General features: G+C 44.2%; 1 protein-coding gene across 1 annotated transcript in view; it reads left to right on the top strand.

The window, feature by feature from the left end:
• Nucleotides 1-21,177, top strand: part of LOC145358096 (serine/threonine kinase-like domain-containing protein STKLD1) — a 62,817-nt gene extending 41,640 nt beyond the window's left edge. The window contains exons 14-19 of the mRNA XM_080211771.1: nucleotides 10,009-10,137; nucleotides 12,193-12,321; nucleotides 15,541-15,669; nucleotides 17,620-17,760; nucleotides 19,850-19,929; nucleotides 21,115-21,177. Of these exons, the coding sequence (XP_080067897.1) occupies nucleotides 10,009-10,137; nucleotides 12,193-12,321; nucleotides 15,541-15,669; nucleotides 17,620-17,760; nucleotides 19,850-19,929; nucleotides 21,115-21,177 (671 nt within the window). The remainder of the gene's footprint in view (nucleotides 1-10,008; nucleotides 10,138-12,192; nucleotides 12,322-15,540; nucleotides 15,670-17,619; nucleotides 17,761-19,849; nucleotides 19,930-21,114) is intronic.
• The last annotated feature ends 1,705 nt before the right edge of the window (nucleotides 21,178-22,882 follow it).

Genomic DNA, 22,882 nt, shown 5'->3' with positions numbered 1-22,882 from the left:
GGAGAGAATTAATCTCTGCTTGGAAAGGCACGGATTCATTAGAGATAGTCAGCATGGCTTTGTTAGAAGGAAATCATTCCTAACAAACCTGATAGAATGTTTTGAAATGTGACTGAGTGTGTGGATGAGGGAAGTGCAGTTGATATGGTTTATATGGACTTTAGCAAAGCCTTTGACAAGGTCCCACAGGAGAGACTGATTGAGAAGTTGAAGCACATAGAATACAGGAAAACTTGGTGAGATGGATCTGAAACTGGTTCAGTAACAGGACACAAAATCTTAGAGTGATGGTAGAAGGCTGAAATGGATGAATTAGTTGCACATATAAATGTAAAGGGCTATGATATAGTTGGCATTACAGAGACATGGCTCCAACATGACCAAGGATGGGAACAAAACATTGAGGGCTATTCAGTGTTTAGGAAGGACAGGCAGAAAGAAAATGTTATGATTATGGACGATAATCATCTGCATATCGATTGGGAGAGTCAAATTAGTGACAGTACTGTTGAGGAGGAATTTCTGAGTGTATCTGGGATGGTTTTTGGAAGCAATATGTTGAGGAACCAATAAGGGAACCAGTCATCTAGGAATGGATGTTGTGCAATGAGAAAGGACTAGTTGGCAGTCTAGTTGTGAGAGAACCCTTGGGGATGAGTGACCATAATACGGTGGAATTCTTTGTCAAGGTGGATAGTGATGTAGTTAATTCTGAGACCAGGGTCCTGAATCTCAATAAAGGTAACTATGATGGTATGAAGCATGAATTGGTCATGATCGACTGGGAAACATTACTGAAAGGAAAGATAATGAACAGGCAATGACACACATTTAAAGAACGAATAGGTGAACTCCAGAAGTTGTTCATTTCTGTTTGATGCAAGAGAGGCAAGGGAATTGTGGCCAAACCATGGCTTACAAGGGAAATTAGAGACAATATCAGATTCAAGGAAGAAGCAAACAAGAAAAAAACAATCGGATTGGGAGCAGTTTAAAATTCAGCAAAGGTAACCAAGGGATTGATTAAGAAGGGAAAAGTAGAGTATGAAAATAAGCTATAGATATGTAAAGAGAAAAGGATTGACAAAAACATATGCAAGCCTCTTACATCAAAAAAGGAGAATTCATAATGGAGAATAAAGAAATGGCCAAGGAATTAAATTTGTATTTTGCTTTTGTCTTCACAATGACAAGTTGTGATCTTAGGATTACTCCCTGTGCCATGTGCTAGTGAGGCTAGGAATAGGAAGATACTGCAGCTCAACACATGGCTAAACAGCTGGTGTAGGAGGGAGAGTTTCAGATATCTGGACTATTGGGGTTCTTCCGGGGCAGATAGGACCTGTACAAGAAGGATGGGTTGTATCTAAACTGGAAGGGCACAAATATTCTGGCCAGGAGGTTTACACGGGAGAATTTAAACTTGTTTGGTAAGGGGGTGGGAACCAAAGCAAATGTGAATTAGCTAAAGGGGAACCAGAGAGTAGGGCCAGTAGTGTTCAGAGAAACAGCAGGCAGGGTGGTATTGCTAATCAGAGAGGGTCTGGTGGATTGAAGTCTATTTGTTTCAATGCGAGAAGTGTAACAGGTAAGGCAGATGAACTTAGAGATTGGATTAATACTAGGAACTATGATGTTGTTGCCATTATAGAGACTTGGTTAAGGAAAGAACAGGATTGGCAGCTTAACATTCCAGGATAAAGATGTTTCAGGCAGGATAAAGGGGGCTGTAAAAGGGCTGGGAGAGTTGCACTACTGGTTAAGGAGAACACCACGGAGGGCTCGTACAGCGAGGCAATATGGGTAGGGCTCAGGAATAGGAAAGGTGTAGTCACAATGTTGGGGGTTTACTATAGGCCACCCAGCTGCCAGCAGGAGATTGATGAACAGATATGTAGGCAGATTTTGGCAAGGTGTAAAAGGACCAGGGTTGTTGTGATGGGAGATTTTAATTTCCCCTATGTTGACTGGGACTCACTTAGTGCTAGGGATGTGGATGGGGGCAGAGTTTGTAAGGAGCAACCAGGAGGGCTTCCTGAAACAGTGTGTAGGTAGTTCAACTAGGGAAGGGGCCATACTGGACCTGGTACTGGGGAATGAGCCCAGCCAGATGGTCGATGTTTCAGTAGGGGAGCAGTTGGGGAACAGTGACCACAATTCAGTAAGCTTTAAGGCACTGATGGTTAATGATAAGTGTAGTCCTCAAGTTAAGGTGCTAAATTATGGGAAGGCTAATTACAACAATATTAGGCAGGAACTGAAGAATGTAGATGGGGGCAGATATTTGAGGGCAAATCAACATGTGGCATGTGGGAGGCTTTCAAGTGTCAGTTGATATCAGGACTGGCACATTCCTGTAAGGATGAAGGGTAAGTATGGCGAGTTTTGGGAACCTTGGATAACGAGGGATATTATGAGCCTAATCAAAGAGAAAAAGGAAGCATTTGTCAAAGCTAGGAGGCTGGGAATACAGGAAACAAGTGTGGAATACCAGGAAAGTAGGAAGAAACTTAAGCAAGGAGTAAGAAGGGCTAAAAGGGGTCATGAAAAAGCATTGGCCAGCAGGATTAAGGAAAATCCAAAGGCTTTTTATACATACATAAAGAGCAAGAGGGTAGCCAGGCAGAGGGTTAGCCCACTCAAGGACAAGGGAGGAAATCTGTGTATGGAGCCAGAGGAAATGGGTGAGGTATTAAATGAATATTTTGCATCATCATTCGCAAAAGAGAAGGACTTGGTGGATGGTGAGTCTGGGAAAGTTTGAGTCATATTGAGATCAAAAAGGAGGTGGTATTGGTGCTATTGAGAAACATTAAGATAGACAAGTCCATAGGGCCTGATGGGAAATATCCCAGAATACTGAGAGAGGCAAGGGAGGAAATTGCTGGGGCCTTGAGAGAAACCTTTGTATCCTCACTGGCTACAGGGGAGGTCCCAGAGGATTGGAGAATAGCCAATGTTGTTCCTTTATTTAAGAAGTTTAGCAAGAATAATCCAGGTAATTACAGGCCGGTGAGCCTTACATCAGTGGTCAGGAAATTATTGGAGAAGATTCTTCGAGACAGGCTTTATTCCCACTTGGAAATAAGTAGATGTATTAGGTAGAGGCAGTATGATTTTGTGAAGGGGAAGTCTTGTCCCACGAACTTGATTGAGTTTTTCGAGGAAGTGACAAAGATGATTGATAAGGGTAGGACAGTGGATGTTGTCTACATGGACTTCAGTAAGGCCTTTGACAAGGTCCCTCATGGCAGACTGGTGCAAAAGGTGAAGTTGCTTGGGATCAGAGGTGAGCTGGCAAGGTGGATACAAAACTGACTCAGTCAAAGAAGACAGAGGGTAGCAGTGGAAGGGTGTGTTTCTGAATGGAGGCTGTGACAAATGGCGTTCCTCAGGGATCAGTGCTGGGATTTTTGCTGTTTGTAATATATATAAATGATTTAGAGGAAAATATAACTGGATTGATTAGTATGTTTGCGGACGACACAGAGGTTGGTGGATTTGCAGATAGCGATGAGGACCATCAGAGGATACAGCAGGATATAGATCAGTTGGAGACTTGGGTGGAGAGATGGCAGATGGAGTTTAATCCAGACAAATGTGAGGTAATGAACATAAGAACATAAGAAATAGGAGCAGGAGTAGGCCATCTAGCCCCTCGAGCCTGCCCCGCCATTCAATAAGATCATGGCTGATCTGTCGTGTCTCAGCTCCACAATCCCGCCCTCTCCCCATAACCCTTAATCCCCTTGCCTATCAAAAACCTATCAACCCGTGTCTTAAAAATATTTAGCGAGGCAGCCTCCACCACTTCAACGGGCAGAGAATTCCAGAGATTCACCACCCTTTGAGTGAAGAAGTTCCTCCTCAACTCCGTTCTAAACCGTCCCCCCTTTATCTTGAGGCTGTGCCCTCTAGTCCTACTGTCCTTTCTGAGCGGGAAGAGCCTCTCCACCTCTATCCTATCCATCCCATTCATCATATGTCTCAATGAGATCTCCCCTCATTCTTCTAAACGCTAACGAGTACAAGCCTAGTTTATTCAGCCTCTCCTCATAGTTCAACCCCCTCAACTCCGGTATCAGCCTAGTAAACCTCCTCTGCACTCCCTCCAAGGCCAAAATATCCTCGCGTAAGTGCGGCGACCAAAGCTGCACACAGTACTCCAGCTGCGGCCTCACCAGTGCCCTATACAGCTGCAGCAAGACCTCCCTACTTTTATATTCAATCCCCCTCACTATGAAGGCCAGCATCCCATTCGCCTTCCTGACCACTGCTGCACCTGTAGGCTGGGTTTTTGCGACTCATGCACAAGGACCCTGAGGTCCCTCTGCACCGTCACATGCTGCAGTTTTTCGCCATGTATGTAATAGTCCTTCCTACCAGTATTCCTACCAAAGTGGATAACCTCACATTTGCCAACATTAAATTCCATTTGCTAGTTCCTGGCCCATTCGCCCAGCATTTTGGAAGGCCTATTATAGATAGGAAATATACAGTAAATGGCAGAACCTTTAAGAGTATCGATAGGCAATGGGATCTGGGTGTACAGGTACACAGGTCACTGAAAGTGGCAACACAGGTGGAGAAGGTAGTCAAGAAGGCATACAGCATGCTTGCTTTCATCAGCCGGAATATAGAGTTTAAAGATTGGCAAGTCACGTTACAGCTTTATGTTAGGTCGCACTTGGAATATAGTGTTCAATTCTGGTCGCCGCACTGCCAGAAGGATGTGGCGGCTTTGGAGAGGGTACAGAAAAGATTTACCAGGATGTTGCCTGGTATGGAGGGCATTAGCTATGAGAAGAGGTTGGAGAAACTTAGTTTGTTCTCACTGGAACGATGGAGATTGAGGGGCAACCTGATAGAAGTCTACGAGATTGAGAGGCATGGACAGAGTGGATAGTCGGAAGCTTTTTTGCAGGGTGGAAGAGTCAGTTACTAGGGGGCATAGGTTTAAGGTGCGAGGGGCAAGGTCTAAAGGAGATGTACGAGTCAGATTTTTTTACACAGAGAGTAGTGGGTGCCTGGAACTCGTTGCCAGAGGAGGTAGTGACCTTTAAGGGGCATCTTGACAAGTACGTGAATAGGATGGGAATAGAGGGACATGGTCCCTGAAAAGATAGGGGTTTTAGTTAAGTCAGGCAGCATGGTTGGTGCAGGCTTGGAGGGCCAAAGGGCCTGTTCCTGTGCTGTAATTTTCTTCGTTCTTTGTTCTTTACTGGTGGTTATTTTTCAAAATTCTTTGGACTCTGGACTAGTTCCTTCAGATTGGAGGGTAGCTAATGTGAGCCCACTATTCAAAAAAGGGAGGTAGAGAGAAAACAGGGAACTATAAACTAGTGAGCCTAACGTCGGTACTAGAGAAGTTCCGAGAGTCCATTACCAAGGATTTCTAACTCAGCATTTGCAAGGCAATGGTATAATCAGACAATGTCAGCATGGATTTACAAAAGGGAAATCATGCTTGAGAATTTATTGGCGTTCTTTTGAGAATGTAACTCGTAGAGTTGACCAAGGAGAACCAGTACATATGGTTTATTTAGACTGTCAGAGAGCTTTCAACAAGGTCTCACATAATACACGACTATTAAAGTTAAAGCACATGGGATTGTGGATAAGGTCTGGAGATGGATAGAAAGCTGGTTAGCAGACAGGAAGCAAAAATAGGTCTTTTTCTGATTGGCAGGCAGTGACTAGTGGGATTGGAAGAGGGAACTAAATGATTATCTCCATGTTTGCAGATGATAAAAGTTGGGTGGGAGAGTGAGCTGTGAGGAGGATGCAGAGATGCATCAGTGCAATTTGGACAGGCTGAGTATGTGAGCGTCTGCATGGCAGTTGCAGTATAATGTGGATAAATGTGATGTTACCAACTTTGGTAGCAATAATAGGAAGACAGATTATTACTTGAAGGGTGTAAATTGAAAGAGGTGGATACTAAGCGAGACTTTGGTGTATTTGTGCATCAGACACTGAAAGTAAGCGCGCAGGTACAATAGCCAGCAAAAAGGGCAAATGATATGTTGGCCTTCATAGCGAGAGGATTTGAGTATAGGGATAATGTTTTGCTGTGATTGTATAGGGCATTGGTGAGACTACATCTGGAGTATTGTGTGCAATTTTGGTGTCCTTATCTGAGGAATGATGCCCTTGCTATAGAGGGAGTACAGTGAAGATTTATCAGGCTGATTCCTGGGATGGCAGGTCTGTCATGTGAGGAGGAACTAAATCAGTTAGGATCATATTTACTGGAGTTCAGAAGAGTGAGAGGGGATCACATAGAAACTTATAAAATTCTAACAGAATAGACGGGGTAGATTCAGAAAGAACGTTCCCAGTGATGGGGGAATCCAGAACCCAGGGTCATAGTTTGAGGCTAAGGGGTAAACCTTTTAGAACTGAGGTGAGGAGAAATTTCTTCACCAAGAGAGTGGTGAATAAGTGGAATTCACTCCCACAGAATGTAGTTGAGTCCAATTTGTTGTCTGATTTCAAGAAGAAATTAGATGTAGCTCTGGGGCTAAAGGGGTCAAAGGAGGGGGGAAGGGGGTATCAGGATATTGAATTTGGTGATCAACCATGATCAAAATGAATAGCCGAGCAGGCCTGAAGGGCTGAATGGCCTACTCCTGCTTCTGGTTTCTATGTTTGAGTGACTGGAGGCCGTATCCAGTGGTATACCACAAGATTCAGTTCTGGGACGTTTATTGTTTGTTATATATATAAATTAAGTAGATGAAAATGTGTGGGAATGATAAGCAAGTTTGCAGATATTTGATTGGTTGGATGGTTAATAGTGAGGAAGACAGTCGTTTTTTTTTATTCACTCATGGAACATGGACATCACTGGCTGGCCAGCATTTATAGCCCAAGCCTCGTTGCCCTTGGAGGACAGTTGAGAGTCAACCACTTTGATTTGATTTGATTTATTATTGTCACATGTATTGGACACCAAGAAAAGTGTTGTTTCTTGTGTGTTATACAGACAAAACATACTGTTCATTGAGTACATAGGGGAGAGGGAAAGGAGAGAGTGTAGAATATAGTGTTACAGCTAGGGTTTAGAGAAAGATCAACTGAATGCAAGGTAGGTCCATTCAGAAGTTTGATGGCAACATGGGAGATGCTGCTCTGGACTCCGGTGGAGTGATCTTAGACTTTTGTATTGCTTTCTTGATGGAAGAAGGTGGAAGTGGATATGAGTGGGGTCCCGTGCTGGCTGCTTTTCCAAGGCAGCAGGAAGTATAGGTGGAGTCAATAGATGAGAGGCTGATTTGTGTGATGGACTGGGCTACGTTCACAACCCTTTGTAGTTTCTTGTGGCCTTGGTCAGAGTAGGAGCTGAGGTTCTTGAGCCACATGTAGGCCAGATCTGGTAAGGACAGCAGAACTCCTTCCCTAAAAGACATTAGTGAACCAGATGGGTTTTTCCGACAATTGATAATGTTTTCATGGTCATAGTAGATCCTTATTTCCAGATTTCTTTTTTTTGAATTCAAATTCCACCATCTGCTGTGGCAGGATTCAAACTCACATCCCCAGAATATTAGCTGCGTTTCTGGATTAATAGCCTAGCGATAATACTGCTAGGCCATCATCTTTCCAGATCATAGGCTTTAGGAAGATGGACAGAACAGTGGCAGATGGTATTTAACAGGGTTGGTCAGATGGGCAGAACAATAGCAGTTGGCATTTAACCCTGAAAAGTGCGAGATGATGCATTTTGCAAGAAGTAACAAGACAAGTGAGTATTTAATGAATGGCAGGACATTGGAAGCTCAAAGGAACAGATGGATCTTAGGGTACTTATTCATAGATCCCTGAAGATGATAGAGCAGGCGAATAGGATAGCTAAGAAGGCACATAGGATACCTGCTTTTATCAGTCATGGTATAAGGTACAAGAGCAAGGAGGTAATGTTGGAGCTGTACAGAACATTGGTTAGGCCACAGCTGGGATACTGTGTGTAGTTCTGGTTACTTCACGAGAGGAAAGATGTGATTGCATTAGAGGGGGTACATAGGATATTGCCTGGGATAGAGCATTTGAGCTATAAGAAGGGACTGGATAGGCTTGGATTGTTCTCTCTAGAGCCGAGAAGGCTGAGGGGGGACATGATTGAGGTATATAGACAAGATGAAAAGGAAGCAGCTGTTCCCCTTGGTTGAGGGGTCAATCATGAACTAAATAGTTTTAGGTAAGGTGAACGAGATTCAGAGGGGATTTGAGAAAACAAAATTCATTCAGAGTGATGGGTATGCACTGCCTGGGAAGATAGTGGAGGCCAGAAACATTACAACCTTTAAAAAGTATTTGGATGAGCATTTGAAATATCATAACATCTGTGGGGAACATGGGACCAGTGCTGGAAAATGAGATTAGCGCGACTTTAGTGGTAGATATTGTCGGTGCAGATTCAATGGGCCAAAGAGCCTTTTCTGCACTGTACCACTCTATAACTCCATTACATTCCTCTGTATCTCTTGCACAAAACCTGAAATCTGTGTTACTTTGACCTTGTACCATCAACTAATGGAGGGAGCTGTATCTAACCCCATTCTGTACCTGTCCTGGGACTGTTTGATGGGGACAGTGTGGAGAAAGCTTTACTCTGTATGTAACTGTCTAAATACTTTTTAAAAGACAATCGTACCCGCCTCTATTACTGCCTGTGGCTGCTTGTTCCAGACACTCACACCTTCTGAGTGGAAAAATTGCCACTCTGGACTCTTTGGTATCTCTCCCCTCTCACCTTAAACCTATGCCCTCTGGTTTTAGACTCCCCTACCTTTGGGAAAAGATGTTGACTATCTACCTTATCAATGCCCCTCGTTATTTTATACACCTCTATAACATCACCCGTAAGCTTCCTATGCTCCCAGGAAAAAAGTTCCAGTCTATTCAGCATCTCTTTATAACTTAAAAAAATCAAGTCCCAGTAGCATCCTAGTAAATCTTTTCTGCATCTTTCTAGTTTAATAATATCCTTTCTGTAATAGGGTGACCAGAACTGCACACAATATTCCAAGTGTGGCCTCACTAATGTCTTGTACAGCTTCAACAAGACGTTCCAACTCCTGTATTCAGTGTTCTAACCAGTGAAACCAAGCATGCCGAATGCCTTCTTCACCACACCATCCACCTGTGACTCCACTTTCAAGAAACTATGCACCTGTACACCTAGATTCACTTGTTCTATAACTCTCCCCAGTGCCCTACCATTAACTGACTAGATCCTGTCCCAATTCGATCTACCAAAATGCATCACCTCCCATTTATCTAAATTAAACTCCATCTGCTACTCAACAGCCCACTGGCCCAATTAATCAAAATCCCATTGCAATCCTAGATAACCTTCTTCACTGTCCAATCTTGGTGTCATCTGAAAACTTACTAATCATGCCCATAAATTCTCATCCAAATCATTAATGTAAGTAACAAATAACAGTGGACCCAGCACTGATCCCTGAGGCACACCGCTGGTCACAGGCCTCCAGTTTGAAAAACAACCCTCTGCAACCACCCTCTGTCTTCTGTCATCAAGCCAATTTTACATCTAATTGGCTACCCCACCCTGGATCCCGTGAGATTTAACCTTATGCAACAACTTACCATGTGGTACCTTGTCAAAGACCTTGCTAAAATCCTTGGAGACAATGTCCTGGGAGTGTTTGATGGGGACAGTGTAGAGGGAACTTCACTCTGTATCTAACGCCATGCTTTTCGTTAATTCTTGGGTTGTGTGTGTCACTGGCTTGGCTAGCATTTATTGCCCACCCTTAATTGTCCTTGGGAAGGTGACGGTGAGCCATCTTCTTGATCCACTGCAGTTCATCCGGCATCAATATGTCTGCAGTGCTGTTAGGGAGGGAGCTCTAAGATTGTTTTGACAAAACATTGGAGACACTGGCTTTGTGGCCTTTTTAATTTAGAATGTTCAAACTGCTAGTTTTTTGCTGAATAAATTTTCAAACAATTATTAAAAAATTGTTTACCTTTCCACAGAAGCATCTGGAGTACTGATTGGGAAGGCTAATGGAATTCGGATAATCATGAAGACCTTGAGAACTTACATTGACAACAGCCATATCTGCATTCCCTGCTGTGGTGCTCTGTGGGGTCTTATGCTCAACCGTGAGTCTTTGTCCTGTTAACTGATATTTGAGATGGGAGTGGATGCTAGATAAGTATGAGGGAGATTTAATTACATTATTCAACTCCCATTTACTTCCCTTCATTCTATAATTCTTAATAGCCTTACCAAAGAAGATTATCAACATCGTTTTTGCAATCTTTATTGGATGGCCCCCAGCCTCAGCAGCATTTTGGGGGAGAAAGTTTCAGATTTCCCTTTGTGTGAAGAAGTACTTCCTCACATCACCCACAAACCATCTCTGGCTCTAATTTTAAGGTTCTGCCCCCATCAGAGGAAATAGTTTCTCTCTATCTACCCTTCTGAATTCTTGAATAATTTGAATATCTCAATTAGATAACCCCTTATTGGTCTACACACAAGAGAATACAAACTTAGTCTGCGTAATCTGTCCTTGCGATTTAATCCTTTAGTTCCAGTATAAATCCACAGAATCTGCACTGCATCCCCATCAAGGCAATATGTCATTCCTTTTTTAAATTCATTCTTGGAATGTGGGCCTTGCTGACAAGGCTGGAATTTATTGCCGATTCCTAAATGCTGTTTGAAGCTTCAGGTGATTTGGGTTATTAAAGACTCTTAGAAAACACCCAGTAATCCATTAAAGTATTTTGTGACAGTCTTTGGTTCCATTTTACCCTGGTGAGATCCTCTCTCGTCCAGCTGAAATTCACTTTCTTCTGAATTAGAAAGTTCTACTTTAGATTGTTCCTTCATCTTGTCCAAAACCGCATGATATGATGATCATTCTTACCCAAGTGTTCCCCCAGAGACATCTGGTTTACTTGGCCCACCTCATTACCCAGCCCCAAATCCAGCAATGTTCCTTCCTAGTTGGACTGAGAACATGCTGGTCGAAGAAATTCTCCAGAACAAATTTCCACCTTGCTTCCTAATGTTAATGCTCTCCCTTGGCTCCAGTCCCTTCACTGGTCCACCTCAAAACTTCTTCAGGGCCGCTCCCTTTATCTCCAGGTTCTCTGGATAATGACTGGATAATCCATTTCTTAGTGACATTCGTTGATGGATAATATTGTTCAAGATGTTAATGGCATGATAAATGTATTTTTAAGGTTAAGCATATACAGGTGGAGGCCATTGATTGATGAAATACCTTGATCAGACTGTCTGCCCCTCTTCTGTGATTATGTTTGTGGCCGGCTCGTCTCTCTGAAATGCTCCCTGGAGAATCGGTGCGGACCCAAAGACTTGAATAGCTTCTTTCTGCAGGGATTCTATGGGATCAGCCCCAGAATGTCATTTTAATTTTAATTTCATAAGCTTCCTTCAAAAGTACTTTTTTTTGTTCCTATGCCCTTTTAAGGAACTATGCATTTAATTAGTTTATTTTGTTAGTTTGATAAAGGAAGACCTCTAGAATGTTGGTTAGGGAGAAGGCATTTGAAATGTTGCATTCTGTAAATAATTCCAGTTTGAAGTAAAATATTGTCTTCTGGTTTCCTACTTCACCAGTGGCTTCAGAATGAATTAAAACAAGATACTGAAGAGAAGTTTGACCTGGGAGGACAGACAGCAATCCCTCACAAGTACTTATCAACCGAAAGAGGCCATTTAGTCCCTCAAGCCTGTCCCGTCATTCAGTGAGATCATGTTGATCTGCAGTCTGACTTCACATATCTTCCACTGCCCCATATTCCTCTAATTTTAATACAGAAATATGTTCATTTTAGATGTAAAACTAACAACGCATCTAGCATCATTGCTGTTTGTAGAAGCATTCCAAATTTTTACCACCTTTTATTGCGTGGAAATGTTTCTTAATTTCCTTCCTGAAGGGTCTGGTTCTAATGTTTTGACTACCACACTGTGTCAGCCTGGACATCATGCTTGTGACTCTAGCATGGGGGTTGAACACTTGATATTTTGACTCTGAGGTTGAGAGTGCTACCATGACTGATACCCCATCAGCAGAGAGGGGCTCAGCTGCTGCAAATACGCTCTCACCTCAGGCAGTCAGAGCTGGTTAGAGAGGAGTTCACTGTGTAACTTTGTTCCTCTTGGTGCACTTCCTTTAGACGAAAATGCGCAAACCGCAAAGTTGGAAGATTCACTGCAGGTTGTTCTGCAGATCCTGGAGAAGCACATCCAGAATGGTGACGTGGTAAATGCAGCCAGCGCAGCTGTGTGGGCCTTGTCCTTACATGGTGAGTGCAAGAAACCAGTCACAATGCAGCATGTAAATATATATAACAAACATAAAGTAGTACAGGCTTGTCTAACCTTTTTGTGCGGGGGGCTACAGTTCAAATCTTTCTCACTCAAGAGGCCAATAAACATTACCTTTTTGAAATTTGTTTGGCATAACACTAATCATGAATTTTAAAAAACCTCAAGGAATGAAAAAACTTGCTGAGCAAAATAACAAAATATGTAATAAATAAAGATGAGAATTACAGTGTAATAGGGTAAGAGTGTGTGTTTTCAGCTCACTCCCAGACTTGGTGCTCCAGTCACCCTGGGATGGTGGGACTACAAAGAACAGGACAGCATAGGAACAGGTCTTTCGGCCCTCCCTGCCTGTGCCGGTTCCATTGTCCTATCTAGACAAAGCATTTATACCCCTCTATTCCCCATCTATTTATGCGTCTATCCAGATAAGTCTTAAATGTCATTAATGTATCTGCCTCAACCATCTCACTTGGTAGTGCATTCCAGGCCTCCACCACACTCTGTTAACAAAAAAAATTTCCCCACACATCTCCACTGAATCTTTCTCCCCTTATCTTGAACATGTGCCCCCCTGTAATTGTCATTTCTGTCCTGGAAAAAAGCTTCCAACTGTTCAGCCTATCCATACTCCTCATAATTTTATAAACTTCTATCAAGTTGCCCCTCAGCCTCCATCTTTCTAGGGAGAACAATCCCAGTTTATTCAATCTCTCCTCATAGCTAATACCTCCAACATCCTGGTAAACCTTTTCTCTACTCCCTCCAAAGCCTCCACATCCTTCTGGTAGTGTGATGACCAGTATTGGACACAGTATTCCAAATGTGGCCTAACCAATGTATTATATAAATGTAACATAATTTCCCAATTTTTATGCTCGATGTCCCATTTGATGAAGGCAAGCATGCCATATGCTTTCTTCACCACCTTTTCCACTTGTGCTGCTACTTTTAAGGATCTGTGGACCTGCACGCCCAGATTTCTGTGTGTCCATGCTCCTGATTGTTCTGCCATTTATTTTATGGCTCCCAGCTGAACTGGATTTACCAAAATGCATCACCTCGTATCTTCCAGATTAAATTTCCATCTGCCGCTTCTCCATCCGATTTTCCAGCCTATCTATATTCTCTTACAATCTTCACCACTATCCATAACTCCGGCAATCTTAGTATCACACTGATGTATGAAGAGAGATTGAGTTGGTTGGGAAAAACGAGAGGGGATCTCATAGAAACCTATAAAATTCTAACAGAGTTAGACATGCTAGATGCAAGAAGCGTGTTCCTGATTACGGGCGGGTGTCCAAAACCAGGGGTCATAGTTTAAAGATAAGGCATTAACCTTTTAGGTCTGAGATGAGAAGAAATTTCTTCACCCAGAGTGATGAATGTGTAGAATTTACTATCACAGAAAACAGTTGAGGCCAAAACATTGTATGTTTTCAAGAAGCAGTTAGATATATAGCTCTTGGGCAAAATGGATCAAAGGATGGTGGAATGGTGGGATCAGGTATTGAGTTGGATGATCAATCATGATCATAATAAATGGTGGAGCGGGCTCAAAGAGCCAAATAACCTGTTCCTGCTACTATTTTCTATGTTTCACTCTTAACAGCTATGAGATTGCATGATAGTGTGTGTAAGTGAGGTTGGGTGAGAATCCTGATACAGACAGTGAGCCAGATTTGTGGACATATTCTGCACTTCTACCCACCCCACGCTCTTTCACCTCCCCTGATTCGGAGACCAGTGGACCCCCTCTGGATGGTCCTCTACACTGTCCTCCCTAGTACTTGTGCCTTCAGTCCCTCTGCTCCTTGAGTGACGGCCCCTCCGCTCACTGGACTTTGATCCTGGGCCCCACTCATTGTCTTCTCAGCCCTCACATCACTGACTCTCAGCTCCCCAGGCCCTACACCTTGATTCTCCAGCCCCCCGCTGCCTGGGGCCTCTGCTCAGCCACCCACCCCTCAGCTTCCTGGGGCCTCTCCTCAGCACCCATCCTTCAGTTCCCTGGGGCTTCTACTCAGCCACCCAACCCTCAGCTCCCTGGGGCCTCGACTCAGCCACCCAACCCTCAGCTCCCTGGGGCCCCTGCTCAGCTACCCAGCCCTTGGCTCCCTGGGGCCTCTGCTCAGCCACCCAGCCCTCAGCTCCCTGGGGCCTCTGCTCAGCCACCCAGCCCTCAGTTGCCTGGGGCCTCTGCTCAGCCACCTGGCCCTCAGCTCCCTGGGACCTTGAACTCACGACTGCTGGTGTTCACTGTTCTTCCAATCACAGATTGTTTTTCTTCCACATTTGCTGCTGATAGGCTCGCTGGGCAGCAAACATGGGAAAGAAACAGCCTGTGATTGGAAGAGCTGCTCCATACAGATTATCCCATTCCAACTCACCTATTTGACCAGCATTTTGAAAACTGGCCCCAGGGGCCACATTTGGCCTTCAGGCCCATGTTGGATATGCCTGAACTAGTACATACTACAGAACTGTATCATATATACATGAACGTGCAACATATAACAGATCTATGCTATATGACAGGGGTGGCATATGGCACAGTGATTAGAACTGCTGCCTCACCGCACCAGGGATCTGGGTTCAATTCCCGGCTTGGGTCACTGTCTGTCTGGAGTTTGCACATTCTCTCAGTGTCTGCGTACGTTTCCATTGGGTGCTCCGGTTTCCTCCCACACTCCAAAGATGTGCGGGTTAAGGTGGATTGGGCATGCCAACTTGCCCCTTAGTGTCAGGGGAATTGGCAGGGTAAATATGTGGGGTTAGAGGGATAGGGACTGGATGGGATTGTTGTCGATGCAGGCTTGATGGGCTGAATGGCTTCCTTCTGCATTGGAGGGGTTCTACACTATTATTCTACTAATTTCGGCACAGTGTTTGGCAATGTGTCTCAGTCCACATGTAGGTAGCCTCTGAATGTCTCAGTCTGCATGTGCGCATATCCACCACATGTCTCAGACTTGTGTGCATAAACCTATGTATTTAAGACTGTATACATAAACCGTGTCTCGGTCCGTGTGTGCGCATACCTATGTACACACACTGCAACTCACTGTGTCACTTACTGCAGTGGACATAGCAGCTGCATGTCAGTCCGATCATGCAGCCTCTGCATGTTATCAGTTTACATGACTCAGTGGTATGGTGATTTGAGCATTGATATGCTGATGTTCTCTTCTCAGAGCACCTGAATGATGAGCAATTAGAGGATATCACTCTGCTTTTAATTGAAGCACTTGAACTCCATCTGCGAAAGGAAACCATTGTAAAAAAAATCTGCTTTGCTCTGACCAGCTTAATTCAAATGTCAGGTACGAGTTAGAGATCAGCTATTGATTCAGTGGGTACAGTTTAAAACTCATGACAGGAGCTTGCAAGTGATGGTGTTCTCCTGCATCCACTGCCCTTGCTCTTCTAGAGGGTAAAGGTTATGGGTTTGAAAGGAGCTGTTGAAGAAGTCTTGTAGATGGTACTCACTACTGCTACTGTAGTGGAGGGAGTGATGTTTGTGGATGGGGTGCCAATCAAGCAGCTTTGTCCTGGATGGCGTTGAGCTTCTTGAGTATTGTTGGAGCTGCATCCATTCAGGCAAGTGAGGAATATTCCATCACACCCGACTTGTGCCTTGTACAATGTGGACAGGCTTAGGTGAATCAGGAGGTGAATTACTCACCACAGGATTTTCAGCCTATGACCTGCTCTATATGCCTAGTTCAGTTCAATTTTTGGTCAATGCTAAGCCCCAGAATGTTGATAAAGATGGTGATGCCATTGAATATCATGGGATGATGGTCAGATTCTGTCTTGTTGGAGGTGGTCATTGCTTGTCATTTGTGTGTTGCAAATGTTGGTATAAGTTTAAGATTTTTTTATTAGTGTCACAAGTAGACTAACATTAACACTGCAATGAAGTTACTGTGAAAATCCCCTAGTCACCATACTCTGGCGCCTGTTCAGGTTCACTGAGGGAGAATTTAGCATGACCAGTGCACCTAACTAGCACATCTTTCGGACTGTGGGAGGAACATAGAACACTACAGCACAAACAGGCCCTTCAGCCCACAAGTTGCGCTGATCATATCCCTACCTACCAGGCCTATCTATAACCCTCAATCCCATTAAATCCCATGTACTCCTCCAGAAGTCTCTTAAAAGACCCCAACGAGTTCGCCTCCACCACCACCGACGGCAGCCGATTCCACTCACCCACCACCCTCTGAGTGAAAAACTTACCCCTGACATCTCCTCTGTACCTGCTCCCCAGCACCTTAAACCCGTGTCCTCTTGTAGTGACCATTTCAGCCCTGGGAAAAAGACTAGGTTAGGAGATCAGAGGAAACCCAAGCAGACACAGTGCGGACTCCAAACAGACAGTGACCCAAACCGGGAATTGACCCAGGTCCCTGGCGCTGTGAGGCATCAGTGTTAACCACTGTGTTACCATTGTCAGCCCAAGCCTGAACGTTGTGCAGGTCTTGCTGCGTTTGAACATGGACTGCATCAGTATCTGAGCAATAGAACTAAATGCAATCATTAATGAACTCTGCAGAAGGGGGGTAATCCCCTTACTAATCACTGTGCCACCTGTGCATAGGCAGCACAGTGGTTAGCATTGCTGCCTCACAGTGCCAGGGCCTGGGCTCGATTCCCAGCTTGGGTCACTGTCTGTGTGGAGTTTGAACATTCTCCCCGTGTTTGCATGGGTTCCCTCTGGGTGCTCTGGTTTCCTCCCACAGTCTGAAAGACGTGCTGGTTAGGGTGCATTGACCCGAACAGGTGTCGCAGTGTGGTGACTTGAGGAATTTCACAGTAACTTCATTGCATTGTTAATGTAAGCCTACTTGTGACTAATAAATAAATTTTACTTTCCTTTAATTGGCAATCGAGGAGGGAAGGAACTCTTCAGGCGAGGTGATGTCTGTCTGTGGGTGGGAGGTGGGGAGGGGGTGGTGGTGTCTGTGGGTTTATGGGGGTGTTTGGAGGGAGTGGGTGGCAGGGATCTTCCAGTACGAGGAGACTGGGGCACCTGCGCAGTGCCATAAGATTGCAGTTTCAAACTCTCCCAAAAAATGAGTCTGACACGCTACTGTTTTCTTGCTTGTTTGGCATTTAGATTTTTTTGAAAAATTTCAACATGAATGTGGATGGAGGAGGTGGTGTGCTGACATAAACCAAGAGAGTTAGTGACAAGGGAATGAAGGATCTGGCACCTAGCCTGTCTTTTTCTCCAATCTAACCAGCTCACATTCTCTCCCTTTCAGAGCTCGTGGCATTCCGAATCTTGGTGCCAGAATATGATCGAGATGGGCTGTCCCTGATCATTGAGTGTTACCATAAACATTTCACTGACCCTGAGCTGGTGGAAGATATCTGTATGGTGTTTCTAGAGTTGGTGCAGTACAGTGAGTTCTCACTTATAGATTGTAGTGGGCAATATAGTGGGAAAAGAGATGTGGAGAAGAGGATGGGCTGGAAGAGAGGGGAGGGTATTCGGCAAGATAGTCAGAGGGGAGAGTGGACATCTAAGGGGAAAAGTGAGGTGGAAGAGGACTATAGGGGAGAGAGATGGGGGAAAAGGAGACAGAGCAAGAGGAGAGAGAAAGAATGGAAGAGATAGAGAGGGAATGGGAGAGAAGGAGAGATGGAGGGGATAGAGCAGTTGGTTTACATGGACTTCAGTAAGGCCTTTGACAAGGTTCCACATGGAAGGCTGGTCCAAAAGATTAAAGCCTGTGGGATTTAAGGCAAGTTGGTAAATGGGATCCAAAATTGGCTTGTTAATAGGAGGCAGAGGGTGATGGCGGAGGGTTGCTTTTGTGATGGAAACCTGTGACCAATGGTATACCACAGGGATCGGGCCTGGGATCCTTGCTGTTTGTTATATACATTAATGAATGGGATGTGAATGTAGAGGTTATAATTAGTAAGATTGCAGATGACATGAAAGTTGGTGTTGTTACTAGTGAGGAAAATAGTCTCAGGCCACAGATTCATATTGACCAGTGGATAAGTTGGGCAGAGGAATGGCGGGTGGGATTTAATACTGATAAGTGTGAGATGATGTATTTTGGGAAGTCTAATAAGGGTAGGAGATACACAATGGACTGTCGGTCCCTAGAGAGTATTGAGGAACAGAGGGCATAGAACAAAGAACAGCATAGCACAGGAACAGGCCCTATAGCCCACCAAGCTGACACATGATGCCTTTCTAAACAAAACACCTTTTATCTCTATGCAGTTCATATCTCTCTACTCCCTGCCTTTTGATGTATGTCAGAATGCCTCTTAACGTTGCTGTTGTATTTGTTTCTATCACTTCCTCTGTCAGTGCATTCCAGGCACTTAGCACCCTCTGTGTAAAAAAAACTTGCCTTTCACATCTCTTTTAAACTTTCCCCCTTTTACTTTTAATTTATATTCCCTAGTAATTGACATTTCTACCCTGGGAAAAAGACTCTGACTATTCATTCTACCCATGCCTCTCATCATTTTGTAAACTTTGATCAGGTCACCCCTCAGCCATCTGATATTCAAGTGAAAACAAACCACGTTTGTCCAATCTGTCTTAATAGCTAATACCCTCCACACCAGGCAATATCCTGTTAAACTTTTACAGTACCCACTCCAAACCCTTCTGGTAGTGTGGTGACCAGAACAGTATGGAATATTCCAAATGTGGCCTAACTAAAGTTTTCTCCAGCTGCAACATGACTTGCCAGTTTTTATACTCTGTGCCCTGACTTATGCAGGCAAGCATGCGATATGCCTTCTTGACCAGCTTATCCATTTGTGCTGCAACCTTCAGAGAACTGGCATGCTTAGATCCCTCTGTATGTTAATGCTTCTAAGGGTTCTGCCATTTACTGTATACTTCCGTTCTGCATTAGACCATTCAAAATGCATTTGTCTGGATTAAATTCCATAGGTTTAGAGTGAGGAGTAAGTGACTTAGAGGGGATCTGAGGAAAAGTTTTATTACTCAGAGGATGATGGAAATATGGAATGTGCTGCCTAAGAGGATGGTGAAAGCAGGACACTGACAACATTTAAGAAGCATCTGGGCAAGCACTAAAATTGCCAAGGCAGAGTAGAATATGGTCCAAGTTCTGGTAAATGGGATTAGTATAGATTGTTATTTGATGGTAAACATAGACATGGTGGGCCAATGGGCCTGTTTCTGTGCTGTCTGACTATGACTCTAAAGGGGAGAAAGGGAGAGAGTGGGAGAGAAGAGAAAGAGAAGAGAAAGAGAGTGTAGGGAAAGAAAGAGGGTGGAGGGAGGAGAGAGTGTGGGAGGAGGAGATCGAGTAGATGGATGGAGAGGGGTAGTAAGGGACGGAGGAGAGTGGAGTCAAGGAGGTGAATGTTTGAGGCAGGAGGAGTGTAAGATAGGGAATAAGAAAGTGAATAAAGGGAGGGAAGTAGATGCTATAGAAATGTCTTTTCATTAATTGATAAAGTTGCTTCCTGTTGGTACTATTGCTGTTTCAGAGGATGTGTTGCCTGAGTTGATCTCCCAAAAACTAGATGTGACACTGAATGCAATCAAAATCAAATTTGCATCAAATGAGGTGAGTGGAATGTGTGAGAATTTGCCTTCAATCCCAAATTCCAGAGCAGCCGGATAGGCTGGAATCACCAATGAGCTCACACACAAGGAATGCAATTATCCCTATTCTAAATTTGTGATTGGAATGTACTTACCTGAAAGGGCAGTGGAAGCAGATCAAAAATAACTTAAAGATGCTTGCAAAGGAGAAAGTGTAGGTCTGTAGGGGACAGCTGGGGATAGCTAACTGGATAACTCTTTCAGACAGCCAGCAGAAGACATGCAGCACAGATTTCCTAGAATGATGCCAAAGTTATATGATAATGACAAGTTGCGCAGACCTAAAACTTCTCAGATATAGAAATTTAAAGGGTTATCTAATGGAGAGGTTTAAAGGATTCAATAGTTTTAAAGCTTATTTATTAGTGTCACAAATAGGCTTACATTAGGATAGACAGAAACTATTTCTTCTGTTGTGTTGAGGGGGTTGGGTGGGGGTGGGGGTGGGGGCAGGGGCAGGGGCAGGGGCAGGGTGGTTAAGAATCCAGAACAAAGGGAGCAGAACTTTAACATTACAGCCTCACCGTTCAGCATGCTATCAGGAAGCACCTCCTCATTCAAAAGGAATGAACTCTCACCCAAGAAGCTGCAAAAGCTGGGGCACAGGCTATTCAAAATGTGTGGATTTTTACTGGACAATGTTGTTAGGGGATACTGAGCAGGATCAATTAATGGAATTAATACATAAACAAGCTACTGCAGATGTTAGATAGCTGAAATAAAAAAAAGATATTAGAAATACTCAACAGGCCAGGAATCTTAAGTGGAGAGAGGAAAAGTATGTGTCAGGTCAATGAAAGGTCCATTACCTGAAATGTTAACACTGTTCCTCTCTCCAGAGACACTGCCACAGCTGCTGAATATTTCTAGCATTTTCTGTTTTTCATAATGGAATTGAGATTCAGATCAACACAGATGTAAGAAAATGGTGAAGCAGACTTCAGGGGCTAAAGTGGCCTCCTGTTATTCCAGTGAATAGCCTGACAACACATGGTGTGGTGAGGACAGGATCAGGAATGATTAGAGTAATTTTTAGCACTATCAAAAGGAGGAGGTTGAGGAAAAGTCATGAGAGACACAGATGGAGAGGGGAGAGAGAGAAAAAGAAACAAATCATACCACATTGACACTCTCGCTCTCCCTTCAGGACATCGTCAGTTTGGTGGATGCTACACTTTCAAAACTGCAGGCAGCGGACTCAAGCCCATAGGAAGTCGTCACCTGTACCTCTGTTTAATTTAAAATTGAGCTTTGATTAAACCAATGAATGGGACCTCGGCATTGTCAGTACTGATTAACATCTTGCCCATCACCGATCCTCGGTCACGTGGGCAGCAGAAAAGCTGCTGTCTGAGCTGTACTTGGTCTGGCCATCACCAAACATGATGTGGAGATGCCAGTGTTGGACTGGGGTAAACACAGTAAAAAGTCTCACAATACCAGTTTAAAGTCCAGCCAGTTTATTTGATCGAAAGCTTGTGGGTTTACTGTCAAATAAACTGGTTGGACTTTAACCTGGTGTTGTGAGACTTTTTACTGTCATCATCAAACACACAGCAATTCAATTCAGCACTGGTGATCATCACAACCCACGCTGCACAGTAACTCTAATCCCTCTGAAAGTTCATACTGATTTGGCGAGATCCTGAAAGCTCACTTTCTCTCCTCATCGTTATTTTGTAAACAGATCCATTTGACAGCTTCAAACAGAAGCTAGAAAAGACCCAAGACAGAAAGTCCTGGGTTCAGATCAAAGACAAGAAACCCGAGCCCATGATCCAATCTGACACACTCAGTGGCAGTGCTGAGGGGTGCAGCACCGTCAGAGTATCAACTCTGAGGGAGTGCCACACTGTCAGAGGGTTAATACCAAGAGGGTGCTGCTCTGTCGGAAGGTCAGCACTGAGTGCTTTACTATTCGAGGATCAGTACTGAGGGAGAGCTGCACTGTCAGAGGGTCAGTGCTGAGGGAGAGTTGCACTGTCAGAGGCTTAGTACTGAGGGAGTGCCGCACTGTCAGAGGGTCAGTGCTTAAGGGAGTGCCCCACTATCAGAAGCTCAGTGCTGCAGGAGTGCCGCACTGTCAGAGGGTCAGTGCTGAGGGAGTGCTGCACTGTCAGAGGGTCAGTGCTAAGGTCATATGAATATTTAGAGAAGTATAGTATGATCACAAGTAGTCAGCACAACTTTGTTAAAGGCAGATTGTGTCTTACAAGACTGGTTGAGTTTTTTGAAAATGTGACTAAACACATTGACGAAGGAAGAGTACTGGATGTGGTTTATATGGACTTCAGCAAGGCGTTTGATAAGGTCCCCCATACAAGGCTTATTGAAAAAGTGAGGGGGCATGGGATCCAAGAGAAGTTGCTTTGTGGATCCAGAAGTGGCTTGCCCACAGAAGGCAGAGAGTGGGGTCTTTTTCTGCATGGAGGTCGGTCACCAGCGGAGTGCCCCAGGGATCTGTTCTGGGGTCCTTGCTGTTTGTGATTTTTATAAATGACCTGGATGAGGAAGTGGAGGGATGGGTTGGTAAGTTTGTCAATGACACCAAGGTCTGAGGTGTTGTGGATGGTTTGGAGGGATGTCAGAAGATGCAGCGTGACATAGATAGGATGCAAGACTGGGCGGAGAAGTGGCAGATGGACTTCAACCCAGATAAATGTGTAGTGATACATTTTGGCAGGTCAAATGGGATGAAGGAATACAATAAGGGTAAGACTCTTAGCAGTGTGGAAGATCAGAAGGATCTTGGGGTTCATAGGGCTCTCAAATCGGCTTCGCAGGTAGAGGATGTGGTTAAGAAGGTGTATGGTGTATTGGCCTTCATCAATCAAGGAATTGAATTTAGGAGTCGGGAGATAATGCTGCAGCTGTATAAGACCCTGGTCTGACCCCACTTGGAGTACTGTGCTCAG

This window comes from Carcharhinus amblyrhynchos, chromosome 25 (assembly GCF_965287045.1).
Source record: "Carcharhinus amblyrhynchos chromosome 25, sCarAmb.v2.hapA, whole genome shotgun sequence".
NCBI classification, from domain to species: Eukaryota; Metazoa; Chordata; class Chondrichthyes; order Carcharhiniformes; family Carcharhinidae; genus Carcharhinus; species Carcharhinus amblyrhynchos.
This window is presented reverse-complemented; position numbering and strand designations above follow the sequence as displayed.